This window comes from Leuciscus leuciscus (assembly GCF_965113295.1).
Source record: "Leuciscus leuciscus genome assembly, chromosome: 15".
NCBI classification, from domain to species: Eukaryota; Metazoa; Chordata; class Actinopteri; order Cypriniformes; family Leuciscidae; genus Leuciscus; species Leuciscus leuciscus.
Window position 1 is genome coordinate 34,526,282 of NC_138739.1, and position 26,661 is coordinate 34,552,942.

The 26,661-nt window shown below is 43.8% G+C and overlaps 2 protein-coding genes across 3 annotated transcripts in view; both read right to left on the reverse strand.

The window, feature by feature from the left end:
• LOC309475532 (adhesion G-protein coupled receptor G7-like) overlaps positions 1-16,542 on the reverse strand; it is a 62,127-nt gene extending 45,585 nt beyond the window's left edge. The window contains exon 1 of the mRNA XM_082138377.1: positions 16,491-16,542. The gene's annotated coding sequence lies outside the window, so the exon portion shown is untranslated. The remainder of the gene's footprint in view (positions 1-16,490) is intronic.
• Positions 16,543-25,527: 8,985 nt separating this feature from the next.
• LOC309475493 (adhesion G-protein coupled receptor G7-like) overlaps positions 25,528-26,661 on the reverse strand; it is a 57,523-nt gene continuing 56,389 nt past the window's right edge. For both annotated transcript variants that reach the window (XM_082138289.1, XM_082138288.1), the window contains 3 exons: positions 26,477-26,635; positions 26,223-26,382; positions 25,528-26,127 (listed from right to left, as the gene is read on the reverse strand). In XM_082138289.1, coding sequence (XP_081994415.1) covers positions 25,951-26,127; positions 26,223-26,382; positions 26,477-26,635 — 496 coding nt within the window. In that variant the 3' untranslated portion in view covers positions 25,528-25,950. The remainder of the gene's footprint in view (positions 26,128-26,222; positions 26,383-26,476; positions 26,636-26,661) is intronic.

The window sequence follows — 26,661 nt, forward strand, 5'->3', positions numbered from 1 at the left end:
TCTGGGAGGGTTCAGCCTCTTAGATCCTCTAAGGAAGCGAATGACCAGATCGTTCCTTCCTAATGACTGGCCAAGCGGTGGTTCAGCGAACGCTGCTATGGCCGCCACATAAACTTTGAGCGTGGATGGGGTTCTGCCCTTATCCAGAAGCTCTTGTAAAAAGGAGAGAACCTCCGGCACCCCACAGCGTGAGGGTGAAGTGCCACTCGCTGTACACCAGCTAGTGAACACAGACCATTTTGAGGAATAGAGCCGCCTCGTAGATGGAGCTCTAGCCTGTGTGATCGTGTTTAACACTCCTGCTGGGAGGTTAACGGGTACCCGTTGATGGCCCACACATGTAGGGACCAAAGCTCCGGGTAAGGATGCCAGATCGAGCCGTTTGCCTGCGAGAGGAGATCCCTCCTCACCGGTATCGGCCACAGGGCGGTACTCGTCAGCTGCATCAGGACTGGAAACCAGACTTGGTTTGTCCAAAAATGGGGCGACGAGTAGCATCGGGCATCCGCTCTCCCTGATTCGCTCTAACACCTGGGGTAGGAGCGTGACAGGGGGAAACGCATAGAGCGGGTAGCGGGGCAACGTGAGCCAGCGCATCCCTGCTCTTGGAGAAAAATTCCTGACAATGAGCGTTCTCTTGAGACGCAAATAGGTCTATTTTCGCTCTGCCAAATGTCCTCCATAGCAGTTTGACTGTCTGTGGGTGTAAAGACCATTCTCCTGCCGGAAGATAGTTTCTGGACAGTCTGTCTGGTCCCACATTCAGATGGCCGGGCACATGCGCTGCCCTGAGCGAGCGCAGATTGTGCTGAGCCCAGACCAGGAGGTGTTCCGTCAGCCTGTGAAGGATTCTGGATCTGATACCTCCTTGGTGATTTATATAAGCAGCGGGCGCATGCGAAGCAGACCCAGCTGAAGCACTGAGGATGCTGAAGCCATGAGACCCAGCATCCTTTGAAACTTTTTGAGCGGGACTAAGGCGCTGTGGCGAAAAATTTCTGTCATGCGCTGAATACTTAGTCTGCGCTGCGGCGACAGCTGTGCTGTCATAGACAGCGAGTCCAGATCTGTGCCCAGAAAAGATATTGTATGACTGGGAGACAGCGAACTCTTCGCCCAATTGACTGTGAGACCTAAATTCTCGAGGTGATCGAGTAATATGGTCCTGTGTTCTATGAGCTCCGACTGTGATCGAGCTAGAACCAGCCAATCGTCCAAATAATTCAGCACTCGTATGCCTCGGAGCCTGAGGGGTGCGAGCGCTGCATCCATGCACATCGTGAATGCGCGAGGTGCCAGGGATAGGCCAAATGGCAGGACTGTGTACTGATATGCCTGACCCTCGAAGGCGAATCTCAAAAAATCGCCTGTGACGTGACGCTATTTGTATTTGAAAATAAGCGTCTTTCAGATCTATCGACATGAACCAGTCCCCTTGGCAAATTTGCGAGAGGATTTTCTTGGTCGTGAGCATTCTGAACCGTCGTTTCAGAAGTGCTTTGTTTAGTCGTCTTAGATCTAGAATGGGTCTGAGACCCCCGTCTTTTTGGGTACCAGAAAATATCTGCTGTACATGCCCCCTTCGCTCTGAGCTTGTGATAAGGGTTCTATAGCCCCTTTGCTCAGTAACTTCGGTATTTCGGCTCGAAGTAGGTGTGCTACTCCCTTTTTGTAAAGGGAGTAAAGAAACTTTACCACTGGACCAAGCCCACGACGAGGCCATGCCTCTTGTGGAGTGCGCTTTGACACCTATCGGGCATTGCAGGCCCTTGGATGTGTAAGCTAGCGCTATAGCATCAACTATCCATCTGGATAGACTCTGTTTTGATGCAGCTAGTCCCTTAGAACGTCCGCTGAACAAAAACAAAGAGCTGCTCCGTCTGTCTGAAAACAGATGAGCGAGACACATAGGCTCTTAACGCCCTGACCGGGCAAAGGAAGCCTGCGTCCCCCTCCTCTTCAGATACCTTCAGGGCCTACAGGGAGATAACCTGTGCCCTAAACGGTGTATTGAGGGATTTAGGAACATATCCGTGCTTTGGTTTGAGTATGACTCTCGAGTCATTAGGCCCAAACTTCATACACGTCGCGCTCACTGAGAGCGCTTGCAAATCCCCTATGCGCTTCACTGAAGCGAGAGCCAGAAGAAACACTGTTTTGAAAGACAAGAGTTTCAGGTCTATTGACTGTATTGGCTCGAATGGGGCACCTTTCATGGCTTCCAGAACCGTGGAAAGGTCCCAAACGGGAACTGAGGGAGGTCTGGGAGGGTTCAGCCTCTTAGATCCTCTAAGGAAGCGAATGACCAGATCGTTCCTTCCTAATGACTGGCCAAGCGGTGGTTCAGCGAACGCTGCTATGGCCGCCACATAAACTTTGAGCGTGGATGGGGTTCTGCCCTTATCCAGAAGCTCTTGTAAAAAGGAGAGAACCTCCGGCACCCCACAGCGTGAGGGTGAAGTGCCACTCGCTGTACACCAGCTAGTGAACACAGACCATTTTGAGGAATAGAGCCGCCTCGTAGATGGAGCTCTAGCCTGTGTGATCGTGTTTAACACTCCTGCTGGGAGGTTAACGGGTACCCGTTGATGGCCCACACATGTAGGGACCAAAGCTCCGGGTAAGGATGCCAGATCGAGCCGTTTGCCTGCGAGAGGAGATCCCTCCTCACCGGTATCGGCCACAGGGCGGTACTCGTCAGCTGCATCAGGACTGGAAACCAGACTTGGTTTGTCCAAAAATGGGGCGACGAGTAGCATCGGGCATCCGCTCTCCCTGATTCGCTCTAACACCTGGGGTAGGAGCGTGACAGGGGGAAACGCATAGAGCGGGTAGCGGGGCAACGTGAGCCAGCGCATCCCTGCTCTTGGAGAAAAATTCCTGACAATGAGCGTTCTCTTGAGACGCAAATAGGTCTATTTTCGCTCTGCCAAATGTCCTCCATAACAGTTTGACTGTCTGTGGGTGTAAAGACCATTCTCCTGCCGGAAGATAGTTTCTGGACAGTCTGTCTGGTCCCACATTCAGATGGCCGGGCACATGCGCTGCCCTGAGCGAGCGCAGATTGTGCTGAGCCCAGACCAGGAGGTGTTCCGTCAGCCTGTGAAGGATTCTGGATCTGATACCTCCTTGGTGATTTATATAAGCAGCGGGCGCATGCGAAGCAGACCCAGCTGAAGCACTGAGGATGCTGAAGCCATGAGACCCAGCATCCTTTGAAACTTTTTGAGCGGGACTAAGGCGCTGTGGCGAAAAATTTCTGTCATGCGCTGAATACTTAGTCTGCGCTGCGGCGACAGCTGTGCTGTCATAGACAGCGAGTCCAGATCTGTGCCCAGAAAAGATATTGTATGACTGGGAGACAGCGAACTCTTCGCCCAATTGACTGTGAGACCTAAATTCTCGAGGTGATCGAGTAATATGGTCCTGTGTTCTATGAGCTCCGACTGTGATCGAGCTAGAACCAGCCAATCGTCCAAATAATTCAGCACTCGTATGCCTCGGAGCCTGAGGGGTGCGAGCGCTGCATCCATGCACATCGTGAATGCGCAAGGTGCCAGGGATAGGCCAAATGGCAGGACTGTGTACTGATATGCCTGACCCTCGAAGGCGAATCTCAAAAAATCGCCTGTGACGTGACGCTATTTGTATTTGAAAATAAGCGTCTTTCAGATCTATCGACATGAACCAGTCCCCTTGGCAAATTTGCGAGAGGATTTTCTTGGTCGTGAGCATTCTGAACCGTCGTTTCAGAAGTGCTTTGTTTAGTCGTCTTAGATCTAGAATGGGTCTGAGACCCCCGTCTTTTTGGGTACCAGAAAATATCTGCTGTACATGCCCCCTTCGCTCTGAGCTTGTGATAAGGGTTCTATAGCCCCTTTGCTCAGTAACTTCGGTATTTCGGCTCGAAGTAGGTGTGCTACTCCCTTTTTCACCGTAGTATCGATTCGCGCCGCTTTGCGTTGCGGGCGTCGACCGAACTGTAGCGAATAGCCTCTTTCTATAATGTCTAGCACCCACTTCGAAACCCCGGGTAGCCTTGCCCATGCGTTTGCACGAATGGCTAGGGGTTGAATGCGAAGCGCGCTCTGGTCGCTCAGCGACAGAGGGGCTTCAGTGTGCTGCAACATAAGCGTCGCACTTATGACATTTGAGGCAGGGGGCGCGCTGATAACAGCAGGCAGATTGCCCGCGCTCGACTCCTCTGCGGTGGTCAACCGAGAGGGGGAGGGCTGGGCGAGTCCCGTAAGACCTGTCATGTCTATGTGTGAATGTGGGCGTGGGATAGCGGGCACATTTACAACACTGAGAGCATTGTCTGCCTGAGCAGAGCGAATGCATGTTGGTTTCGTTTTACAGAAACCTTGAGACATGCAGAACGTAGTGTTTGTGGGCAGTGGGCACATTTACCACATTTAATGCGCAATCGATCTGGGTCGATTTCATGTGCGCGAGCCCTGTGTGACGGGCTGTGTTTCTGTGTAGGAATGAGCACTGGGCAGTGGGCATTTTGTCTACACTCATAACACCATCGGCCGTGGCCGGAACACCAGAAAATACACTCTTATGGGATTTATCTGGGTAGCCGTAAAAGTGGCGTTTGTGTGCAGGCAAGCGGGCTGTGTCGCCGACTTGTTTACTGCAGAATACACTGGAACAGTCGCATTTACTGGAACTGAACGAGCAAGAAGTTGCCATAGAAACAGAGAGCGTCAACATGCTGGCGTTTGTTTGCAGGCGTGCGTGTATTACAATAGGCTCGTCCACTGCAATATTGCCATTTCCAGAGAAATGTGTGAGAATGGAGGTAGATCCAGCCGCAGCTGGACTAGGAACACACTCTTTTCTCCTTTCGCCAGTGACGCACGGAAACCATAGAAACGGTGCTTGGGTGCAGGCGAGCGGGTTGTACAACGCGCTCGTTGGCTGCAAAAATACACATCTGCAGTCGCCTTTTCAGGGAACTGACAGAGCGAGCATTGACGGCATCATTTTATCTGCCGGTAGACCCGGGATCAAACACGGGTCTCTCGCGTGAAAAGCCTGAGAATCTGCCACTGGGCCACAGGGGAAGACACATAGGCATTTAGTTAGCGCGAGTATTATCAGAGAGCGTCAACATGCTGGCGTTTGTTTGCAGGCGTGCGTGCATTACAACAGGCTCGCTCACTGCAGTATTGACATTTCCAGTCGCCTGAACTTCAGAGGGGAATGAGAAATGTGTGAGAAATAGAATTCGGCCCGGCCGCAGCGGGACATAAACGCTCTTTTCTCCTTTCGCCAGTGACGCACGGGAACCATAGAAACGGTGTTTGGGTGCAGGCGAGCGGGTTGTACAATGCGCTCGTTGGCTGCAAAATGCACATCTGCAGTCGCCTTTCAGGGAACTGACAGAGCGAAGCATTGGAGGCATAATTGATCTGCCGTTAGACCGGGATTCGAACACCGGTCTCTCGTGTGAAAAACCAAAAATTCCGCCACTGAGCCACGGGGGGACAAAATTAGGCTTTCAGATGCACGAGCATATAAGAGCGTCAACATGTTTTCTTCGGCGTTTGCTTGCAGGCGCTGCAATATTTATATTTCCAGTCGCCTGATCAGGGAACTGAGAAATGTGTGAGAAAATTCATGTCAGTCCAGCGGGACTATAAACACTCTTTTCTCCTTTCGCCGGTGAGTGACGCGTGAATGGGGCGCAGGGGCAGGGTAGCTTTCTTGTACGTAAAGAAAAACTAACCCCGACCGTCCGCTTCCAGCCTCCCCTGTGAACGGCGCGGTTTGCGCGGCTCGAACAGAGGGAACGCAGGTATCATCCTCCAAGCAGGCAAGGCAAGCGGGCGCACCGGCGAGCTTTGCGGGTTGGGGGGGGCGGAGGCGCAGTCTCGGAGAAGGATGCCAGGTGATTCTGCAGAGTCACCAGAGGCAGTAACTAGCTCGCAGTGAGGGCAGTCGCCGTCAGCGAGCGCGAGAGCTGCGCGTCCTCAGGAAAGGGGCGTCTTGAAAAAGACGCCCGGCTCTTTTAGTGCAATGAGAGTGTGTGTCGCGGCGGCGAACACACACATACACAAAACACAGAAGCAGAGAAAAGGATATGTACGCCGGAAAGCGTGAGCAGGAACGGCGACTGAAGGCGGCGAGTTGTCGACCGGCAGCTTCAGATGCAGAGTGCTTGAATCAGACGGCGCGGCTTCCTCTCAGGATCCAGCGATGCGTAGGCTCGCTGAAGAGATAAAAAACTGTGTTCCCCTAGCGTAAGATACTTACGCAAGTACGAGAGAACCTCTCGTAAGAGAACGTACTCGGTTACTAACGTAACCTCGGTTCTCTCTAGAAGAGGGAACGAGTACTTGCGTATCTTGCCGTGCATGCGTCACGTTCAGATTCGCTTCAGCAATGAAAAAACTGACCAAACCAGCCTCTCTGGGCCGTATTTATAGCCCTAGCCCGACCGGCTTTCGGCGGGACATGACGTAATGGGCGCGAAGCACCCTCATTGGTTCTGACGTCATGAGGGGCCTCTATCGATAGGCTGGTGCAGTTGCCGCAGAGCAGCCAATGGGCGCGCAAGCTGTCTCGCCCATGTCTGCATGCTACTGCAATGCGTTTTACATTATTGCAAAATTAAGGATAATTAATTTTTCTTACGCTACGTTTTCCCCTTGCGTAAGATACTTACGCAAGTACGAGAGAACCTCTCGTAAGAGAACAGTATATTACATATTATTCTGTGTTATTCACACAGGCACAGCACATATATTTCTTACCAATCTTTTTCAGGGTATCCCCAAAACAATCATGCAAAATTATGGAGGGATATTGTGTCTTGAGACTGAAAGCTCAATAATCCATTAATTCATCCTATTTACCCTTTGACAGCATGTTTAATGCTGAAAATCATGAATGATGTAGAGGAATTTAAAAACGAAACAGTTTCTACTTTCTACAAGTATGAATGAATTTTTAAGGTAATGATTAGCTTCCCCAACCTTATCTGTATCCCATCTGAATAACAGCAAGAACAAACATGAACACAATGAGGACATTGTAGCAAGAAATGTTTAAGCTAATGATTATAGCTAACCTTACCTGTATCCTACATAAAACATGAACACGAGGACATTACCAAACATTTTCTTATGTAAGTAAAGACATGTAGATGTAATAAAAGTCCTTATCTCTAGATGTATATTTACTTTACTGAAGCATTAACACTTGACAAATATCACTATAAACTGTAGTTATATTTTGTTACACCATCGCCGAGCCTTGAGAGCAGTAAAGAATAAATAAAACAAACCACATATTTTCAAATAAACTTTTTTTAATAAATAAAAAAATTTTTAAAGCGACTCTGATATAAATCAAAGACTAAAGTAAAGTTTTTGAAAAGACTGTTTGCATATTATATTATATATATTATAATATCTAAAGTTTACTATACACTGTAAAAAAATTATGTGATCAATAAGTAATGACAACCTATGCTTTTACATTGCTTAACTCATCAAAATAAGTTATGCAACTTTCTACTTTTTGTTTAAAGGTATAGCGGAGGATGTTTTACTTCCTGGTGGGTAGTCTAAACTATTGGTCCTCCTAATTGTCAATCATTCTGGTGAATCAATCAAACTTTTCAAAAAGTGGAGAGGGCGGGTCTTATCTAAAATTTGGAAAGATCCTCCGCTATACCTTTAAGTCATACAAGGTTAAACTAATTAATGTAATTTAGGTTGAAATGATTTACTTATTTAAATATAATCAACTTGTATAAAAAAGTGAAAGTGACACGTGACGGCCAAGTATGTATGGTAACCCATACTTGGAATTTGACCTATGCTTTTACATTGTATGGTATGGTAACCCATACTTGGAACAACCTATGCTTTTACATTGCTTAACTCATCAAAATAAGTTATGCAATTTTCTACTTTTTGTTTAAGTCATACAAGGTTAAACTAATTAATGTAATTTAGGTTGAAATGATTTACTTTTTTAAATATAATCAACTTATAAAGTGAAAGTGACACGTATAAAAAAGTGAAAGTGACACGTGACAGCCAAGTATGGTAACCCATACTTGGAATTTGACCTCTGCATTTAACCCATCCAAGTTAATGCACACACATTAGGAGCAGAGTAGTGAGTAGTTAACACACACACACACTGCAAACATGGATACACACACCCAGAGCAGCGGGCAGCCTTTGTGTGGCGCCCGGGGAGCGATTAGGGGTTAGGTGCCTTGCTCAAGGGCACCTCAGTCATTTCCCACCGGTTCTGGAATCGAACCAGCAACCTTTGGGTTACCAGTTCAACTCCCTTAGAAACTCCCCAACTCTTTAGAAAAGACTTCAGTGTAAATAGAAAGAAAATCTGAATACCCTTTGAAAGACAGAAAATGAGGTCGTCAGTCACCAAACAATGCAAGACTGCTTGAATAAATCCAATAAAAATGTACTGTCCTTCGTATTAATAATGTGTCAAAAATATTATTAACAGTGTGATAACACACCTGTGTTGTATTGCAGTGTTAGGGGTTAACAGTTTAGGACCCATGGACCAGATGTTTGAAAGAAGACCCGGAGTCAGAATTATAAAAAATTGAAGAAAAGTTTTACTGAAGATAGTTTGCAGTTTCATCAGCAGAAGTCAGCTTCAAGACTCACACAGGAGTTCGTAGGCCGCCCCCCTTACAGTTACAAAGATCACAGCAGTTATACCATTTCCAAGGACTAAGCTACGTCATTGCTTACAGGTTGAATGATTCTGATTGGCTAAGAAATTGATAAACAAAGTAATTTTCCACACATTTACAGATAGACAGAAGCATATCTCCATAGATTATGCCGCTGACACTTGGACCCTGAAGTTAGGCGCGTCGTGACCTTCCAGGTCGCAGATTTGGGTTGCTGGGTGCCAGCATGTCCCGAACAACAACTCAGTCAATCTCCAATAATGCCAGTGGTTCCTTAACCTGTAAGCAAGAAGACTAACACACACACACCTTTTCCAAGGTTGGATTTGGCCAGGCTCTAACTATAAACAGAAGTCTCATCTCAAAACATCAAGATAAGTTCTTTCTCTCAGGATAGGACACTTTAGTCTAAATGGAAACTATAGGCTTTATCTGACAAATGGTCCCTTAAACGATAGACTTCAATGACCCCTATGTGTTTTAACACGTTGAAGACACACTCAAACACAAAACCAGTTCCTATTTAATTTCTGGAAGCTGGGATAAATAGGCAAGCACTGTTACTACATTCAAATATCAAATACTGACATTAAAAAGAATACATGAAAAGAACATTTCAGTGATCACACTGTAACTTCAATAACAAAATAAAATCTCCAGAGAAGTCATTCAACTCATTTGATATTTAGAACGAAAAATATTAATTAATACCTTGATTATAATCACTCATTACATATACATTGAAGCAGCAGTGGATTCCAATCCACCCTCTTCAGCAGAGACAGAAGACCACACTGAAAATGATGTAGAGTGTTTTGTCATGGGTGATGAGCACAAAGTAACCAATGACCCAGGACAAACTGAGCACCACAGCCAGAGAGAAACTACTCAAAATATTCTTCTTTAAAGGAGTGGTTCGTCAGCTAAAGAACCAGAAAATAATATAGAAAATATTAACTTTTATTGAACTGCAAATATTATATTGCCATTAAACATCAAAGCTCTGAGAATTAGACCGCTACTACTGTAGTTAGGCCTACATTATTATGGGATAAATTTCCCGCCTAAAGTATTGCAGCCACAGATCAAAAAATAATAAGCGTGAATCACAAATTTAAAAACACATGTAAACATATATTGCACAAACTGAAAAAAATTATGCAAAATGATCAGATTAGCAAACAACGTGGTCACGGATCAAAATATAATAAGCCTGAATCAAGAAATAACAAGCATGAATAAAAACTTTGAACGCATTAAAGGTTCTTTTGCACAAAACTTAAACTTATGGTCATGCTTTCTTAAAAAGTATGTTTTCCTTGGTTTTATTACTCTGTACTTTGTGCTCTCTTGCATTTTCTGCTCATATTTTATTCTTTTGTACGCTTGTGCTGTTTTTCTCTTCACTCTTCTTTCTATGTTCTGCGCTTGCTTTCCCAAATGTTGCAGTTCCAGTTTCATGTAAATTAGGGCGGGCTTAAGTGTCACCATTGGTCCACTAGTTCTAGATTGACAGCTACTCCTCTAGCCAATCAATCGAAGAGGGGAGTTGACGTCACACCAATGCGACTCGTGGCTACTGATGCTTACTTATACAGGTGAAGACGACAGTGTAATTTAACTTTACAAAGACTTTCAAGCAGTAAAGCTACAGTGTTTCATCAAAGAATTGCCGATTTGAACTTGAAGTTTGAACGAATAACTCGCTTGTAAAAACAGTAACTTGCCACCACCTACTGGCCGTTTTACTTTCATATTTAATCAATAACAAGGATGGGCAATGTCGGTCCTGAGTGCAGAGTTTAGCTCCTCCAACCCTAATCAACACCTGAACCAGCTAATCATCATCTTTAGGATAATTAATGCTACAGACAGGTGAGGGTTTTATCGGAGTTGGCTAAACTCTGCAGGACAGCGGCACTCCAGAAACAACGTTATCCCTGATGGAGATGTTGCTGTATTCAAAGTTGATGCTATATTTAAAACATTAATCCTAAAGTACTATGCAATTATGTAGCTATGTAAATAAACACAATAAGTATGTAATAAATCACTGTATATTAAATCCAACTGGTTTCTGTATATCTTCTCTGTAACACAATCCTTTTCAATAATCTTTTGTCAAATCTGGCGAGGTTAATAAAAAAGGTAGGCAATGTGTAGCGGTGACAGGTCAAAGTCCTAAAGTCTTCAGACAATGGCCGTTTTTAACTAAGAATTGTAGCGTTTCATAACTGCAGGATGTTTCACTTACAGCAGCCTTAGGCTGTAACACAGTCTCACCCCAAAACGTCACATACTGACGGGTCTTGACCATACGGCAACATACGACGAAAAGGGTACCCCTTTAACGTCCATGTGTGACGATTCGGGTTATGGGTAGGTTTAGGTATGCGTTAGGGTACCGCTAGGAGGCGCTGCTGGTGCGCTTATGTCTTCGTCTCATATGGACGTTATAGGGGTACCCTTTTCGTCGTATGTTGACGTATGGTCAAGACCCGTCAGTATATGACGTTTTGGGGTGAGACAAGTAATATTGTTTAACACCAATTACCAGTGTGCACATTAACATTCTCATGTATCTCAAAAAAGATGAATTTGATTATTTATTTCCAGAGTTCAGATAGCTTTACTGCTTGAAAGTCTTTGTAAAGTTAAATTAAACTGTCGTCTTCCCCTGTATAAGTAAGCATCAGTAGCCATGAGTCGCATTGGTGTGACGTCAACTCCCCTCTTCGATTGATTGGCTAGAGGAGTAGCTGTCAATCTAGAACTAGTGGACCAATGGTGACACTTAAGCCCGCCCTAATTTACATGAAACTGGAACTGCAACATTTGGGAAAGCAAGCGCAGAAGAGCGAAGAGAAAAACAGCACAAGCGTACAAAAGAGTAAAATATGAGCAGAAAATGCAAGAGAGCACAAAGTGAGTAATAAAACCAAGGAAAACATACTTTTTAAGAAAGCATAAGTTTAAGTTTTGTGCAAAATAACTTTTAATGCGTTTAATGTTTTTATTCATGCTTGTTATTTCTTGATTCACGCTTATTATATTTAGATCCGTGATCACGTTGTTTGCTAATCTGATCATTTTGCATTCTTTTTTTCAGTTTGTGCAATATATGTTTACGTAATTTTTACGTAATTTAATGTAATTTTGATTCACGCTTATTATTTTTTGATCCGTGGCTGCAATACTTTAGGCGGGAAATTGATCCCATATACATTATCTTCAGTAAACTATTATCAATCCGAATCAAATCTTAAAGTAAATGTATTTATAACCTTTGACTTGATTTAAACCCGGAACATTCGTTCACGGTTCAGTTACGTACCTCTTCAGGTTGGGATTTGCACTGCAGATGGTTTGAGAGAAGTAGACAAGCAGAGCTGTGTTAAAACACAACATGACCGCTAGAGGGAGCAAGAAACCCCACAACATCGGCCGCTTCGGATCAGACGTTCCCGCCTTGTCCAGAGATGCTAACCAACCAACAGCTAAAACAGGACAGAGAGAGAACGAGAAATACTGGGATGTGCAAGTAATGGGTAAGTAAGAGGAAGAAGACCAGAAAGCGGTAAAGCTCCTAGTCCTAGATCACTTGTAATTTTCCACAGCTCATGTTGTCTGGATTTTTTTATTTTTTTATTATTTTTTTGTCTACTGAAATTTTTTGGAAATATATTTTTTTGCAGCATTTCGTCAGCAGAACAGAACAAAACACATTAAATAACAATACAACCCACTGAAGAGACGTATATCTATCTCTCACAGGCTCGCTTTCATTCCTGTTAAAAATCAAATATGGCGCTTTTGTAACAACGTGCGAGGCTTCCGGTGTCTCCGATTACACGTATTTTGAGATGGTCCTCACTGCAGAACATGAAATCCACGGGGCGGAGTCGGATCTAGATCCAACTCCTCCCACCTTACATATACCTAAACCTACCCATCTCCACCCCCTGATCCATAAACCTACCCCTAAACCTACCCATCTCCACCCCTTAATCCCTAAACCCACCCCTAAACCTACCAATCTCCACCCCTTACTGTATATCTGGATCCAACTCCGCCCCCCGGATCTCGTGTACTGCAGTGAGGTGCTACTGCGTATTTTGGCTGTACACTACAAAAAAAACAGTCTGTTATGCTGCTTGATGTCGCTCACTGTTCTTTATCATATCAATTAAAATGTATTATTGTAATCATAAACTCAATTTGTAGCAAAACTAGTTTTACCATTTCGGTTTTTCTGCACTTTGTTATTCTTTTAATTAAGCTAAACTATAGAAGAATCAGAATCAGAATCAGAAAGAGCTTTATTGCCAAGTGTGCTTGCACCCACAAGGAATTTTTCTTGGTACTGAAGCTTCCAGTGCACATATACAAATACAAATACAACAAGAAACATAGTAATACAAATTCTAAGAATAAAATATATTTAAAAAAAATTAAATAAAAATAGTATAAAAAGTAAAAAAAAAAGGGGTCACAGTTGGGTTTAGTCTGAATAAACATTTACAGATTATGAACATATTTACAGTATTTTGAGAAGTATGAATAATATAAATATAAATATCACCTGAGTTAAAGAATATTACACTAGACAGTGGGAGTCTAGTGCATGTTACAGATTATGAACATATTTACAGTATTTTGAGTAGTATGAATAATATAAATATAAATATCACCTGAGTTAAGAGAATATTGCACTAGACAGTGGGAGTATTGCACTTACAGGCATATGCCTTGGGGGGCATGTTAAGTGTTCAGAAGGGAAATGGCCTGTGGAAAGAAACTGTTCCTGTGCCTGGATGTTCTTGTGGCCAGTGATCTGTGTCGCCGTCCTGACGGTAACAGTTCAAACAGGGGGTGTCCAGGGTGAGTGGAGTCTGTGATGATTTTACCTGCTCTCTTCCTCACTCTGGAAGAGTACAGGTCCTGGGGGGTTGGCAGGGGGGCACCAATAATCCTCTCTGCTGTCCGGACTGTCCGTTGTAGTCTCCTGATGTCCGATTTGGTAGCTGAACCAAACCAGACAGTGATGGAAGTGCTTAAAACAGACTCAATGACGGCTGAGTAGAACTGGATCAGCAGCTCCTGTGGCAGATTGAACTTCTTCAGCTGGCGAAGGAAGTACAGTCTCTGCTGGGCCTTTTTCACAATGGAGTCAATGTGATTTGCCCACTTCAGGTCCTGAGAGATGGTAGAGCCCAGGAACCTGAATGACTCCACTGCTTCCACAGTGCTGTTCATGATGGTGAGAGGGGGGAGTGCTGGGGATTTTCTCCTGAAATCCACAATCATCTCCACTGTTTTGAGCGTGTTCAGCTCAAGGTTGTTATAGCTGCACCAGACAGCCAGCTGTTCAACCCCCAGTCTGTAAGCAGACTCGTCACCATTTTGGATGAGACCGATGACGGTGGTGTCGTCTGCAAATTTCAGGAGCTTGACAGAGGGGTCTTTAGAAGTGCAGTCATTAGTGTACAGGGAGAAGAGCAGTGGGGAGAGAACGCACCCTTGGGGGGCGCCAGTGCTGATGGTGAGGGTCCTGGATGTGAGCTTCCCCAGTCTCACTCGCTGCTGCCGGTCGGTCAGGAAGCTGGAGATCCACTGACAGATTGAGGATGGCATGGAGAGCTGAGTCAGTTTGGCTGTGAGAAGATCAGGGATGATGGTATTGAAGGCCGAACTGAAGTCCACAAATAAGATCCGTGCATAAGTCCCAGGTCTGTCAAGATGTTGCAGGATATAGTGCAGTCCCATGTTGACTGCATCATCCACAGACCTGTTTGCTCTGTAAGCAAACTGAAAGGGATCCAGAAGGGGTCCAGTGATGTCCTTCAGATAGGCCAACACCAGTCTTTCAAACGACTTCATGACCACAGACGTGAGAGCGACAGGTCTGTAGTCATTAAGTCCAGTGATTTTAGGTTTTTTGGGAACCGGAATGATAGTGGAGCGTTTGAAGCAGCAGGGAACTTCACACTGCTCCAATGATCTGTTGAAGATCTGCGTGAAGACTGGGGCCAGTTGGTCAGCGCAGGCTTTTAGACAAGCAGATGAGATGCCGTCTGGGCCTGAAGCTTTCCTAGTCTTCTGTTTTTTGAAGACTCGGCTCACGTCCTCCACACAGACCTTAAGCTCAGGTTGGATGGCAGAAGGGGGGAGGAGAGGGGTTGCAGGAGGTGATGGTGGATGTGTGAAGTGCACATCAGAGCGGGTGTGAGGTGTGAGTCTGGGCTTCTCAAACCTGCAATAGAATGCATTGAGAGTGTCAGCCAGTTGTTGATTCTCCACAGATCGGGGGGATGGTGATTTGTAGTTGGTGATGTTCCTCAGGCCTCTCCAGACTGATGCCGGGTCGTTGGCTGAAAACTGGGTTTTCAGCTTTTCAGAGTAGCTTCTTTTAGCAACTCTGATCTCCTTTGTCAGTCTGTTTCTGGCCTGGTTATACAAGATTTTATCCCCACTTCTGTAAGCATCCTCTTTGGCATGACGAAGCTGTTTGAGTTTCCCAGTAAACCATGGTTTATCATTAGTGAATGATAAGAATGTCCTGGTAGGAATGCATGTATCCTCACAGAAACTGATATATGATGTTACAGTATCTGTGAGCTCATCCAGATCGGTGGCTGCAGCTTCAAAAACAGTCCAATCAGTGCAATCGAAGCAGGCCTGTAGATCCTGCTCTGCTTCGTTGGTCCATCTTTTTACAGTCCTTATTACAGGTTTAGCTGATTTCAGTTTCTGCCTGTAGGTCGGTATAAGATGAACCAAACAATGATCAGAGAGCCCCAAAGCTGCCCGTGGGACGGAGTGATACGCATTCTTTATCGTGGTGTAACAGTGGTCCAATATATTACTGTCTCTGGTAGGACATGTAACATGCTGTCTGTATTTTGGCAGTTCACGGGAGAGATTTGCTTTGTTAAAATCCCCAAGAATGATTAAAAGAGAGTCTGGGTACCTTTGTTCCATTTCAGCTATATGTTCAGCCAGCTGTTGTATCGCCGCGCTCACACACGCGTCTGGAGGAATGTAAACATTCGCGAGAATGAATGAGGAAAACTCCCGCGGCGAGTAGAAAGGTTTACAGTTTATGAAATGTGCCTCTAAATTAGGAGAGCACATCTTCTTCAGTGTTGTTACATCTGAACACCAACTTTCGTTAATGTAGAAACACAATCCACCACCTCTCGTTTTCCCCGTTAGTTCCGCGATGCGATCCGCTCGGAACAGCTGAAAGCCCGGCAGATGTAGTGCGTTGTCCGGTATGGCTTCACTCAGCCAGGTTTCAGTGAAGCACAGAGCAGCGGAGTTTAAAAAATCCTTGTTAGTGCGGGTGAGGAGAAGAAGTTCGTCCATTTTGTTAGGAAGAGATCGGAGATTCGCAAGATGAATACTAGGGAGTGCAGTGCGGAGGCCGCGCTCGCGGAGTTTAACCAGCGCGCCAGCGCGCTTCCCGCGTTTGCGTCTGACCGCGCGTTTGAACAACACCGCTGCCCCTCCGACGAGAATGTCCAGTAAAACGTCTGAGTAATCAAAATCTGTGAAAAAGTTGTCTGGTGTGTGTTTCCTAATGTCCAGTAGTTCGTCTTTGGTGAAACTGATAGGAAAAGAATGACTAAACGCAGAACAAACCAACAAAAACAACACAATAACTGGAGAGCTCCACACCGAGGCAGCCATCCGCGGCGCCATCTTGGATAATCACCTATAGCGATCAATGAATCAGAAGTCTCGCACAGTCACAGGAAATAGCTTGGATAAAGCAAAATGATTTTCCACTTACAACTCTTCTTGTCGATAACCTGAAGGGTCCTTAAAGCTGTAGGTGGTGGCCAGCGAAATGCAGACAATAACAGCAGGCAGGCCTAAGACATTATAATTGATCAAAACGATTAAATGTAAGCCTATTATCCGCATGCTCATTTCAACATTTAGATTGGGTTACTCACTTAAGTGAATCTTAAATAAAAGTACAAATTTAATAACAGTTCTTTAGTAAACCTCAAAATGAATATCCACTTTTCATCCTGTAAATTAAAATGATGCCTAAACTGTAGTAGTACACTATCAAAATAGAATATAGTTTTAATATGCCCATTTATTGGTTATTGGCAATAACATGAAATCATCAGCCAGAATTTTAAAATAGGCTCAATATATAACATATTTAATACCATATCTTTGTTTACAGTTATGCAGACAGAATCAAAGTGTCATGTCTTTTAATATCAGTGTGTTTTGTTAAATGTACCCCAGCCGGCTGTCATGGCGATGATGCGGAAACCTCGTGGTGGACCATTGAGGGCGTTTCTGATGAGGAACGTCTAACGATGTTGTTGTATCGTTCAAACATGCGTTTTCGAGATGCCGAGAGCTCCACGTCCGTGACTAACTTTGACTTGACAGAGACGCCGCTCTTGCATGTACTTTATTAGACAGGTGAGCAAATGCACATAAAACTAATCAATGTTATATAGCTCAACATGATGAAATGTTAGAATATGATCTGTATGTTATTCTAATGTTGATATAGCTAACTGCTAGTCTCATACAGCCAACAAACTTGGACGGGACTAGTTTAACATGGAGAGGTGGGGTAAAGTAATAATTACCAGAGCTTCTCAGTGATTTTAGTCCCGTCCGAATGTGCCATGTCAGTAATCATTACGGATAACATCAGTAAAGATTACTACGACTTTTATCTTCTGTAAAAAGGTCAGGAAAAATTACCTTAGGTAATATTAATCCCGTGTGAATAGAACCGCTGTAAATATGTACGTAAATATTCTGTCATTTCCTGTTTAAAAGTAGTTCTCTTACGAGAGGTTCTCTCGTATTGCGTAAGTAGCTTACGCTGCGGGAAAGTCATCTTTCTCGAGATCTGAAGCCAAAAAATTATCCTTAATTTTTATAATTTTGTCAACGCAGTGCAGCAGCACGCAGACCTAGGGCAGGCTTACTAGCGTGCCCATTGGCTGCCCTGCGGCAACTGCAGCAGCCTATCGCTGAGCCTTAGACGTGACGTCACGTCCAATGAGCGCGCTTGGCGCGCCTCATGCGTCACAGCCCGCGAAAGAGGGGGTGTGGCTTAGCGTATATAAGCGAGGCTCAGAGGCTGCTTCACTGATTTCTGTCTCTTCAGCGACGCTCTCCGCATCGCTGGACTCTGAGGAAGCCGCCGCCGTTGAAACAGGCAATCAGCACGCCAAGGATATCAGCCTGAAGAAGCCGGCCGTCTTCGCCGCATTCAGCCTTCCCTGCCTGCCCCGCTATCTGGCGGATTATATCCTTTTTTGCTCTCGTTGTGTGTGTATGTGTGTTCGCCTCGCGACACTACGAGGCGGCTCTACACGTCTAAATGGTCTGTGTTTAAAAAGTGGTGCACTGCCAAGGGGCTGGATCCACAAGCATGTGGGATATCACAGGTATTGGTTTTCCTTCAAGAGCCGCTGGACACGGCAGGTCCCCTTCCACGCTCAAAGTCTATGTTGCGGCCATCTCAGCTTTTGCCGGTTCGGCGCTGGGCCGCGCATTAGGAAGGAACGAGTTCGTCACCCGCTTCCTTAGGGGAGCCAGGAGGGTGAACCCCCCGCGACCCCCCTCGGTTCCTAGGTGGGATCTTTCGCTGGTCCTAGAGGCCCTGAAAGCGCATCCCTTGAACCCATGGAAACTGTGGATATGAAATACCTCACGCTCAAAACCGTTTTTCTGATAGCTCTGTCTTCAGTCAAACGTGTGGGAGACCTTCACGTGTTATCCGTTAACGTCGTGTGCCTCGAGTTCGGACCTAATGACTCGAAAGTCATTCTTAAACCGAGGCATGGTTACGTCCCCAAAATATTGGGCACTCCCTTCAGAGCACTGGTCATTTCTCTCTCAGCCCTGCCGCCTTCCGGCAGCGAGGTCGATGGTAATCTCTTCTGCCCGGTCAGAGCGCTGAGAAATTACGTCACACACTCCGCCGCTATCAGGCGCTCGGAGCAGCTTTTCGTTTCGTTTGGTGGGCGCACCAAAGGTCTCGCCGCCTCGAAACAGAGCCTGTCCAGATGGATAGTGGACGCTATCGCAGCTGCTTATGCGTCTAAAAACCTGCAGTGCCCTCTGGGCATCAGGGCTCACTCTACCAGAGGCATGGCCTCTTCGTGGGCTTGGTCCAGCGGAATTTCCATTCATGACATTTGTACGGCGGCGAGCTGGGCCTCCCCCTCGACATTTGTTAGGTTTTACAACCTGGAAGTTCCTGCCTTGCAGGCGAAAGTTTTATCAGTCTAAGTCACGCGTAGGCCAGCCCACTGTCTGTGCGCGGGCTACTGCGGTTGATTTAGCTCTCCTGGTTGAGCTGCATTATACAGGGGTTATCAGCTCAGACCGGCCATGCCGCTCTGAGCACCCTAGTGTGTGCTTATGTACTGCGCTAGCCATTCTATTGGCCGCCCGGTTCCCACTCATCATGTTCCCCGGACTTCCCCTGGGACTCATTTAGTGGATGCTGGGCGCGCACGGCGTTGACAAGGGAGTTCCCGCAGCGTAAGCTACTTACGCAATACGAGAGAACCTCTCGTAAGAGAACGTATCGGTTACCTAACGTAACCTCTGTTACCCGCCGTGCTCGCGCCACGAGCTCATTCACTTCAGCGACAGAAACCAGTGAAGCAGCCTCTGAGCCTCGCTTATATACGCTAAGCCACACCCCCTCTTTCGCGGGCTGTGACGCATGAGGCGCGCCAGGCGCGCTCATTGGACGTGACGTCACGTCTAAGGCTCAGTATTAGGCTGCTGCAGTTGCCGCAGGGCAGCCAATGGGCACGCTAGTAAGCCTGCCCTAGGTCTGCGTGCTGCTGCACTGCGTTGACAAAATTATAAAAATTAAGGATAATTTTTTGGCTTCAGATCTCGAGAAAGATGACTTTCCCGCAGCGTAAGCTACTTACGCAATACTCGTTCCCTCTTCTAGAGAGAACAGAGGTTACGTTAGGTAACCGATACGTTTTCCGCGTTTTTTCAAGTATGGAGACGCTTGAAAAAGCATTCAGTTGCGTTCTAGACGGTGGGACAAATCTGTGGCAAAACTCAAGTGTTTTCCGCACACCATTCAGATCAAAAAGAAGGTCGAACGTACTTTTTAGAGGCACAAAACTTCTTTTAACATTTAGGTAAGTGCCTATTACCAACATATACAATCTGGATTTATTTAATACATCCGACTGGTCCTAACTGTTTTATATATACAAAGGTTGTATATATATATATATATATATATATATATATATATATATATATATATATATATATATATTTAGAGATGTCAGCAGTATGGCTTAGTGCAGGCGCTAATGGATCCTAGGCTGTATCTCGTAAATTACCCCACTAATAATGCCCGGAATGGTACCAAACTTCTACAGTAGTACACATAGGTTCTGTACTCATAAAACGAGGCATTGGAACGTTTGTAAGTACATCAGGAGTTTATTTAAATATCACTTGCCTGATGGCTAATGCTACCGCTAACCCGCACGTTGAGGTCACTTCAGTGATTAGCATTGCCAGAGGAAAGGTGTTCAAAAGCATTGCATCCACTACAAATATTTCAATTGATTGATTATTAAAAAAATAATACTTTTCAGTAATGATTTCATGTAATTTAAGTGTTTAACTCCATTAATGATAATGCCATATTTAATCTGAATGTTTATATCAGGAGTAAAACACAGTTTAAATCATTAGTTTATTTATTTAAACTTTTATTGTGAACATGCATTGTACAGTATTTATGATTAGGACTCATAATGAAGATTTATGGGCCAGTTTCAGTTTCACTAAACGGGCCAACGCGCTCGCTGGCGCGGACATTTGAGAAGGGATGGATATTTGCTTCTAAGTGATTGAAATTAGATTTGTATTATCTTTCTGTATATGTATAATTTTCTGTCTAAAAGTGACCAAAAAGACAAAACTCCAGCTCACCATCGGTGTCGCTAAACTGCTCCGTCTCCAAAATGTTCGTACGCATGGGTCAGAGTTTGTGTGCAGGTGTGCAAATTTTCCGATCAAGTTTGTTTTTATAAATCACAACTTATTCATTGGAAGGGGCGTACGCCTCTTTCAGGGCCTGTTTTGTGCGGTTATAAATGAGGCCCCAGGTCATTCCCATCCGATACGCGTCCAACAATAGCTGTGTCATCTGAGGACTTCTGGATATGACAACTGCTAGTGTTATAAATAAAGTCTGATGTGTACAGGGTAAACAGGAAAGGAGAGATCACTGTCCCCTGTGGAGCCCCTATGCTGCAGAACACCTTTTCAGACACACAGCCATGAAGCCTCACATACTGTGGTCTGTTTGTGAGGTAGTCCATGGTCCACGCAGTCAGCTGACTGTTAATAATGTACAGAACCACCTGACAAAGCTGGTATGCACAGTCCCTGAGCAGTTTTGAGCAAATACCAGAGGTGTGGATTCGAGTCATGTGACTTGGACTCGAGTCAGACTCGAGTCATGAATTTGATGACTTCAGACTCGACTCGACAAAATGTACAAAGCCTTGCAACTCGACTTGGACTTTAACATCAATGACTCGTGACTTCACTTGGACTTGCGCCTTTTGACTCGAGAAGACTTGCTACTTCCCATGAAAACTGGGGAAAAAAATGTCCACACGGCCGCGCCGCTCTCAGTTTATCTGCATCTGTGAAAAAAATGTGCACCAGCTGTATGCATGCAGCGAGCGCGCGCGCTGCCTGCACGACATCCAATCACTGTAGTCCCACGTTGTTTTGATTCGACAGCATATAACGCCCGTTTCACACAAACTCCGTTTGCAGTGCGTATGCGCCAGCGGTGCGTATTTTTTTCCGTACCCATGTTAACAGTGCTACGTTCCAGTCCACTTTTAGACATGCACTTGCGAACTTCCCTAAGCACTTCCCCTCGGGGGAATCCCTGCCGCCATTTTGAAGTGCGTTCCACTTCGTGAAGTGGACGAGGGAAGTTTAGATGGACAGACCCTCGTTCCCTCGATTTTGACCGAGGGAGCGAGTCTACTTCATATGTACACTTCAGGCACCTATATGTCCCACAATGCAGTACGATTGTGACGTCACCACAGATCTCGTTTTATCACCACCACAACAGACAACTCTATGATGTATATTATAATATATATATATATATATATATATTTAAAACAACCCAAACACACATATAAACATTTGGATGCTGCATTAAACAAATTCTTAAAGGAAAAAAAAATGAAATAATAAATCAACTCCATAGCTGATTCCAAGTGATCAAGGGCTTAGGACGTTCCAATTCAGCCCATTGCAGTTTCCGCCAGTAGTGGGCACTCGCAATGACGTACATCCGAGTGAACGAGACGGAGGGAAGTTAGCAAGTGAAGGGCATGACAACTTTGGACTGGAACGCAGCCAAGGTTAGAGCTTTCACACTGCACGCGGTTGCAGTCCGTCGATCCGTTCCAGGTGCGGTGCGTATACAGCAGTGCCGCGATCGTTTCCGCACCGAGTCTATTTCTGCTGTGCTGCACATGTGCTGCACGCGCTGAATTAAAGTGACAGCGCATGTTTCGTGGTCAAAATGAACACAGATTGACCTAAAAATTTAGTAATTTCACCATAAACGCGATTAATTAAATAAAATGTAGTAATCTCACCATAAATGTATTTAATTAAATACTATTTTCACTTTAAGACCAGGGTAAAGCAAGGAAAACTACAATTTACCTCAACAAGGCGACATAATGAACGACACTCGTCTCATTCGTGGAGGTGGAAAAACATATGTTCCTTGTGACATGCGAGATTTATATTAATTTAAATATAAAATAAAAGACATGAGACGAGAGTCGGCTGTTTTTTTATACAAGTAGCCTACATGGTTAAATATTTGACCACTTGCTTTAGGAACTTAATATAAGTAGAAGTAATGCATTGAATAATAGGCCTACGTTGTTTAAATTGTGTTTAAACGTGCATACGTCTATTAAAGAGTGTATATGTGTAAAGAGAATCGCAATGCTGAGACGTTAAGACCGGGGTAGGCTAAATCAAGGGAAAATACATATTTCAACAAGGCAACATAACACTCGTCTCATTCGTGGAGGTGGAAAAAAAAGTTCTTTGTGACATGCGAGATTTATTGTATAAAGATTTAAATTATGCAAAAGAAAGAGTATGAGTCTGCTGTTTTTGTCAATTTTAAGTTTTAATTTAAAATGTAGGCTATGCGATTTTAATATAAGTACATGGTTAAATATTTTACCACTTGCTTGAGCAACTTAATATATAATTATATAAGAGTAATGCATTAAATAATACGTTGTTTAAATTGTATTTAAACGTGAATACGTCTATTAAAGAGTGTATACGTGTGTACAAAGAGAATCGCAATGCTGACAAATTTTTTTTTTAAATAAAAGATGCTAATAACTTCTGGATTTGAAATACAAATAGTGAGTATGTATTTGTGGTACAGCCGCGGATCACGCACTGCAAACGCAGCATATGTGAAAGCACTATTGCGCGTGCTGGTCTTGCACCGCATACACACTGCAACACGCATTCCAATTATATTATCAGGTTGGTCCAGTTTTTCAGAAGTGATAATTTTGAGGAGTGAGGATTTTATTGATGACATGTTTAAAAAGGTTTAGGCTAAAACGACCCATGTCTATTTGAAAGTTAAACTGTTTTGCAATATGAGGTTAATACAATACAGGACTGAAGCTGCATGCTGTGCATTGTTCTAGTGCAATATGCTGTTGAAATACAAGCATTTTTTGTGAAAATTAAATTTTCTGTTTTTTACTGTATTTGATTAATGTCATTGTATAAAAAGAGGTTTAAATAAATACAAATCTTACAGACGTACATGATTTGTATAAATTTTATTTATGTGGTAAGAGGACTTGAAATGACTCGAAACTAAAATGGTAGGACTTTGGACTCGACTTGAGACTTGTTGGCTTTGACTTTTGACTCGACTCGGGACTTGCCTCATCTTTGACTCGACTTGACTCGGGACTCGAGGGCAAAGACTTGAGACTTACTTGTGACTTGCATAACAATGACTTTGTCCCACCTCTGGCAAATACCATCTGGCCCTGTAGCTTTTTTCACCTTGATTCTCTGTAATTCTCTTCTTACCTGATCCTTAGTTATACAGAGGCTCGTAGAAGAGGTGAGGGTGGATAATGAGGAGGCAGGCTGATGAAGGGTAGGTGAGGCATATATAGTTCTCCCAACTTCACAGTGGGATGGAGAGGTATAGACAAATGACACACAGAAGATCTCCTCTGTCCATCTCCTCACAGGCCTTGTCATAGGAGGTTGTTGTTGAACTAAAGGTTTGTAGACAGATATGAGGTGGACCAGATTATGAGCTGAGCGACCAAGCGGGGGGTGGGGGGAGGAACTATAGCCATCCTTTACATTTACATTTGCATAATGTAAATCCAGGGTCTTATTATCCCTAGTGTGGCATGTAACATACTGTCTAAATGTGAGAAGAGTTGAGGACAATGAGACATGATTAAAAATCACCTGAGTTGAGAAGAAACGGATGGGGTGTGATGTTTGCAGCTGTGACACTGTAGTGTGAAGGAGCTCACATAAGCCGCTGCAGCATCAGCTGTCTGTCTGTCTGTCTGTCTGTGTGTGTGTCATAATCAGTTAAAAAATTTAAATATATAGCATTTTAAAATGTTGAAGATGTTATTTTCTGATTAATTGCATGACAGCAACTTCCCATTTGTTTAGCTCGTCTTGTCTCAATGCAAAATTGATCTGCGTCAGATATGATTGAAAGAAAGAGGAACCAAAACTGGAAATAAATAGCCACTGTATGTGCTTAAACAATGCAAACTAGGATCAACCACAGTTTATGTATCTTCTAGGCATCACAAAAGTATGTTCTTGTAAATGGCTCCCCCTGGTGGAAACATTCTCCTGACTTGGCTTTAGGGTTCTGGGGCCGTATTACAGAAACTTCCTAACCGCTAATACGATCTCAACTAAAATGACCATGGTAACTAAAGTAAAGAAATTCATAAACTCATACATATAATCTCATTAAGATCTTGAAAACATTCATTCAGACCCAACAGTCTATGTGTCATTCCATCAATGTTTAATACTGTATATGTCAGCAGTGATTAGTAAAAAGCAATGAGCCAAGCTTGATGTGAAGATTGGTGTGTTCACAGTACATTTATATTATTTTACATTAGAGCAAATCAAACATTGCAAAAAAAACCTTAGTCTTTGCCTTAGTCGTCAAGCTTTGTTCAGACAGATCAAAAAAAAAAAAAGTGTTTCTTTAGTCTGAACAGCAAATAAAGCCAATGAAATCAGGTGTTGACAAAGCTTTATCTATTGTTGTTGTTGTTGTTTTCGACTGTTTTCTCCCTCAGATCAGATTTCGAGCAGTTTTTATCATCATTTGGAATGTGGCACATTTTCGTGTGAATTATATGACATTCATTAGTGGTGAATAGAAGCCTATACTACTTTTGTAATTAGAAGGGCAGATTTCATAACCTGAAAAATGTTTCAACAGTAAGTCCTAAAGATTGAAATTTAAAAGCAAATCAGTTTTGTGTACAGTGTGAACAAAGCCCAAAAAGCTCCTAATGGCACACACAATAAAACATTGTAAATATATACATTAAATATATCACATACACATGAAATTCATTTTTTTTGTTGTGTATAAAGACACAAATACACACAAAATTCACACATACACATAAAATTGCTAGTATGGCAGTACTAGCTTTTTTTAAAGTGTGAAAACATTTTCCCCCATTTTGTGTCCCCCCCACTTCTCAAACCAAAGTTACACCCTTGCTACTGTGTAATAGTAGCCTATGCTATTCACCAACTAAACATATCCATTCAATGCGTTCACAGTCTCTTTCACGGCCATCATTTGTAGTAGCCTATTCACAAACTGTTTGCTCAAGCATAGCGTTTTCTCTGAGTTCACTGTGTAGCCTGCTCCCTTAACCATGTAGTTCAATTTTCCATATTTATTGTATGTCATTATGTCAGTATCAGTATTTGCTTTCTAACATGCACAAATAAAAATGTCACTGAACTTTTGCTGTGTAATTGTATTACACAATTACTAAAAACACACACAAAAACTGATTTTGCACAAGTTCATTGAAATGAATTAAAGGAAGTCTCAAAATAATCATCTTTTGGATATTACCTTTGATGGCCCATCAGGACAATTCAGAATCAGTGGATTTGTAGCTTTCGTTGCTTTCTGGTTTCTTATTTTTCCATAAAAATAAACTCTTCCTGTGAAAGCCTATGTTAAATGCACGCAGACTGTCCAGAAATGCTGGCTTTGAGTTTAATAACGGCATCAGAGTGAATAAAATGAATATCTGAACACCCTTTGGAAATGGAAAGAAAAACAGAAGCATTGCTGATTTCATTTATAATCCATTATAAGATTTTGTGCATTGTTGTGCAATGTGCATTAACACACCTGTGTTGTGTTTAAGAGACAGAAAACCACACTCAGAATAAGTTTGAGATTTGTTTCATGGGTGATGATCAAAATGTAGCCGGTGACCCAGGACAGGCCGAGCATCACTGCCAGAGAGAAACTACTCAAAATCTTCTTCTTTAGAGGAGTTTTCCGTGAACTAAACAGCAACAGTGTTATTGGTTAAATATATTCCAATAAATGCCTTTTGGTTGATAACTGATAGAGGTTTTCTGGTCCCAAAGTAAACATACCTGTTTAAGTTAGGGTTGTTCCTGCAGATGCTGTAAGAGAAGTGCACCAGTACTAGCATGCTTGAGAGCAGCATGAGCATTAATGGGAGCAAGAATCCCCAAAACATGGGTTTACATATACTGAAATTCTGTTTGTGGTCCAGTGAAGCCAGCCAGCAACTGCATCAAAAAAGTGAACAACTAAA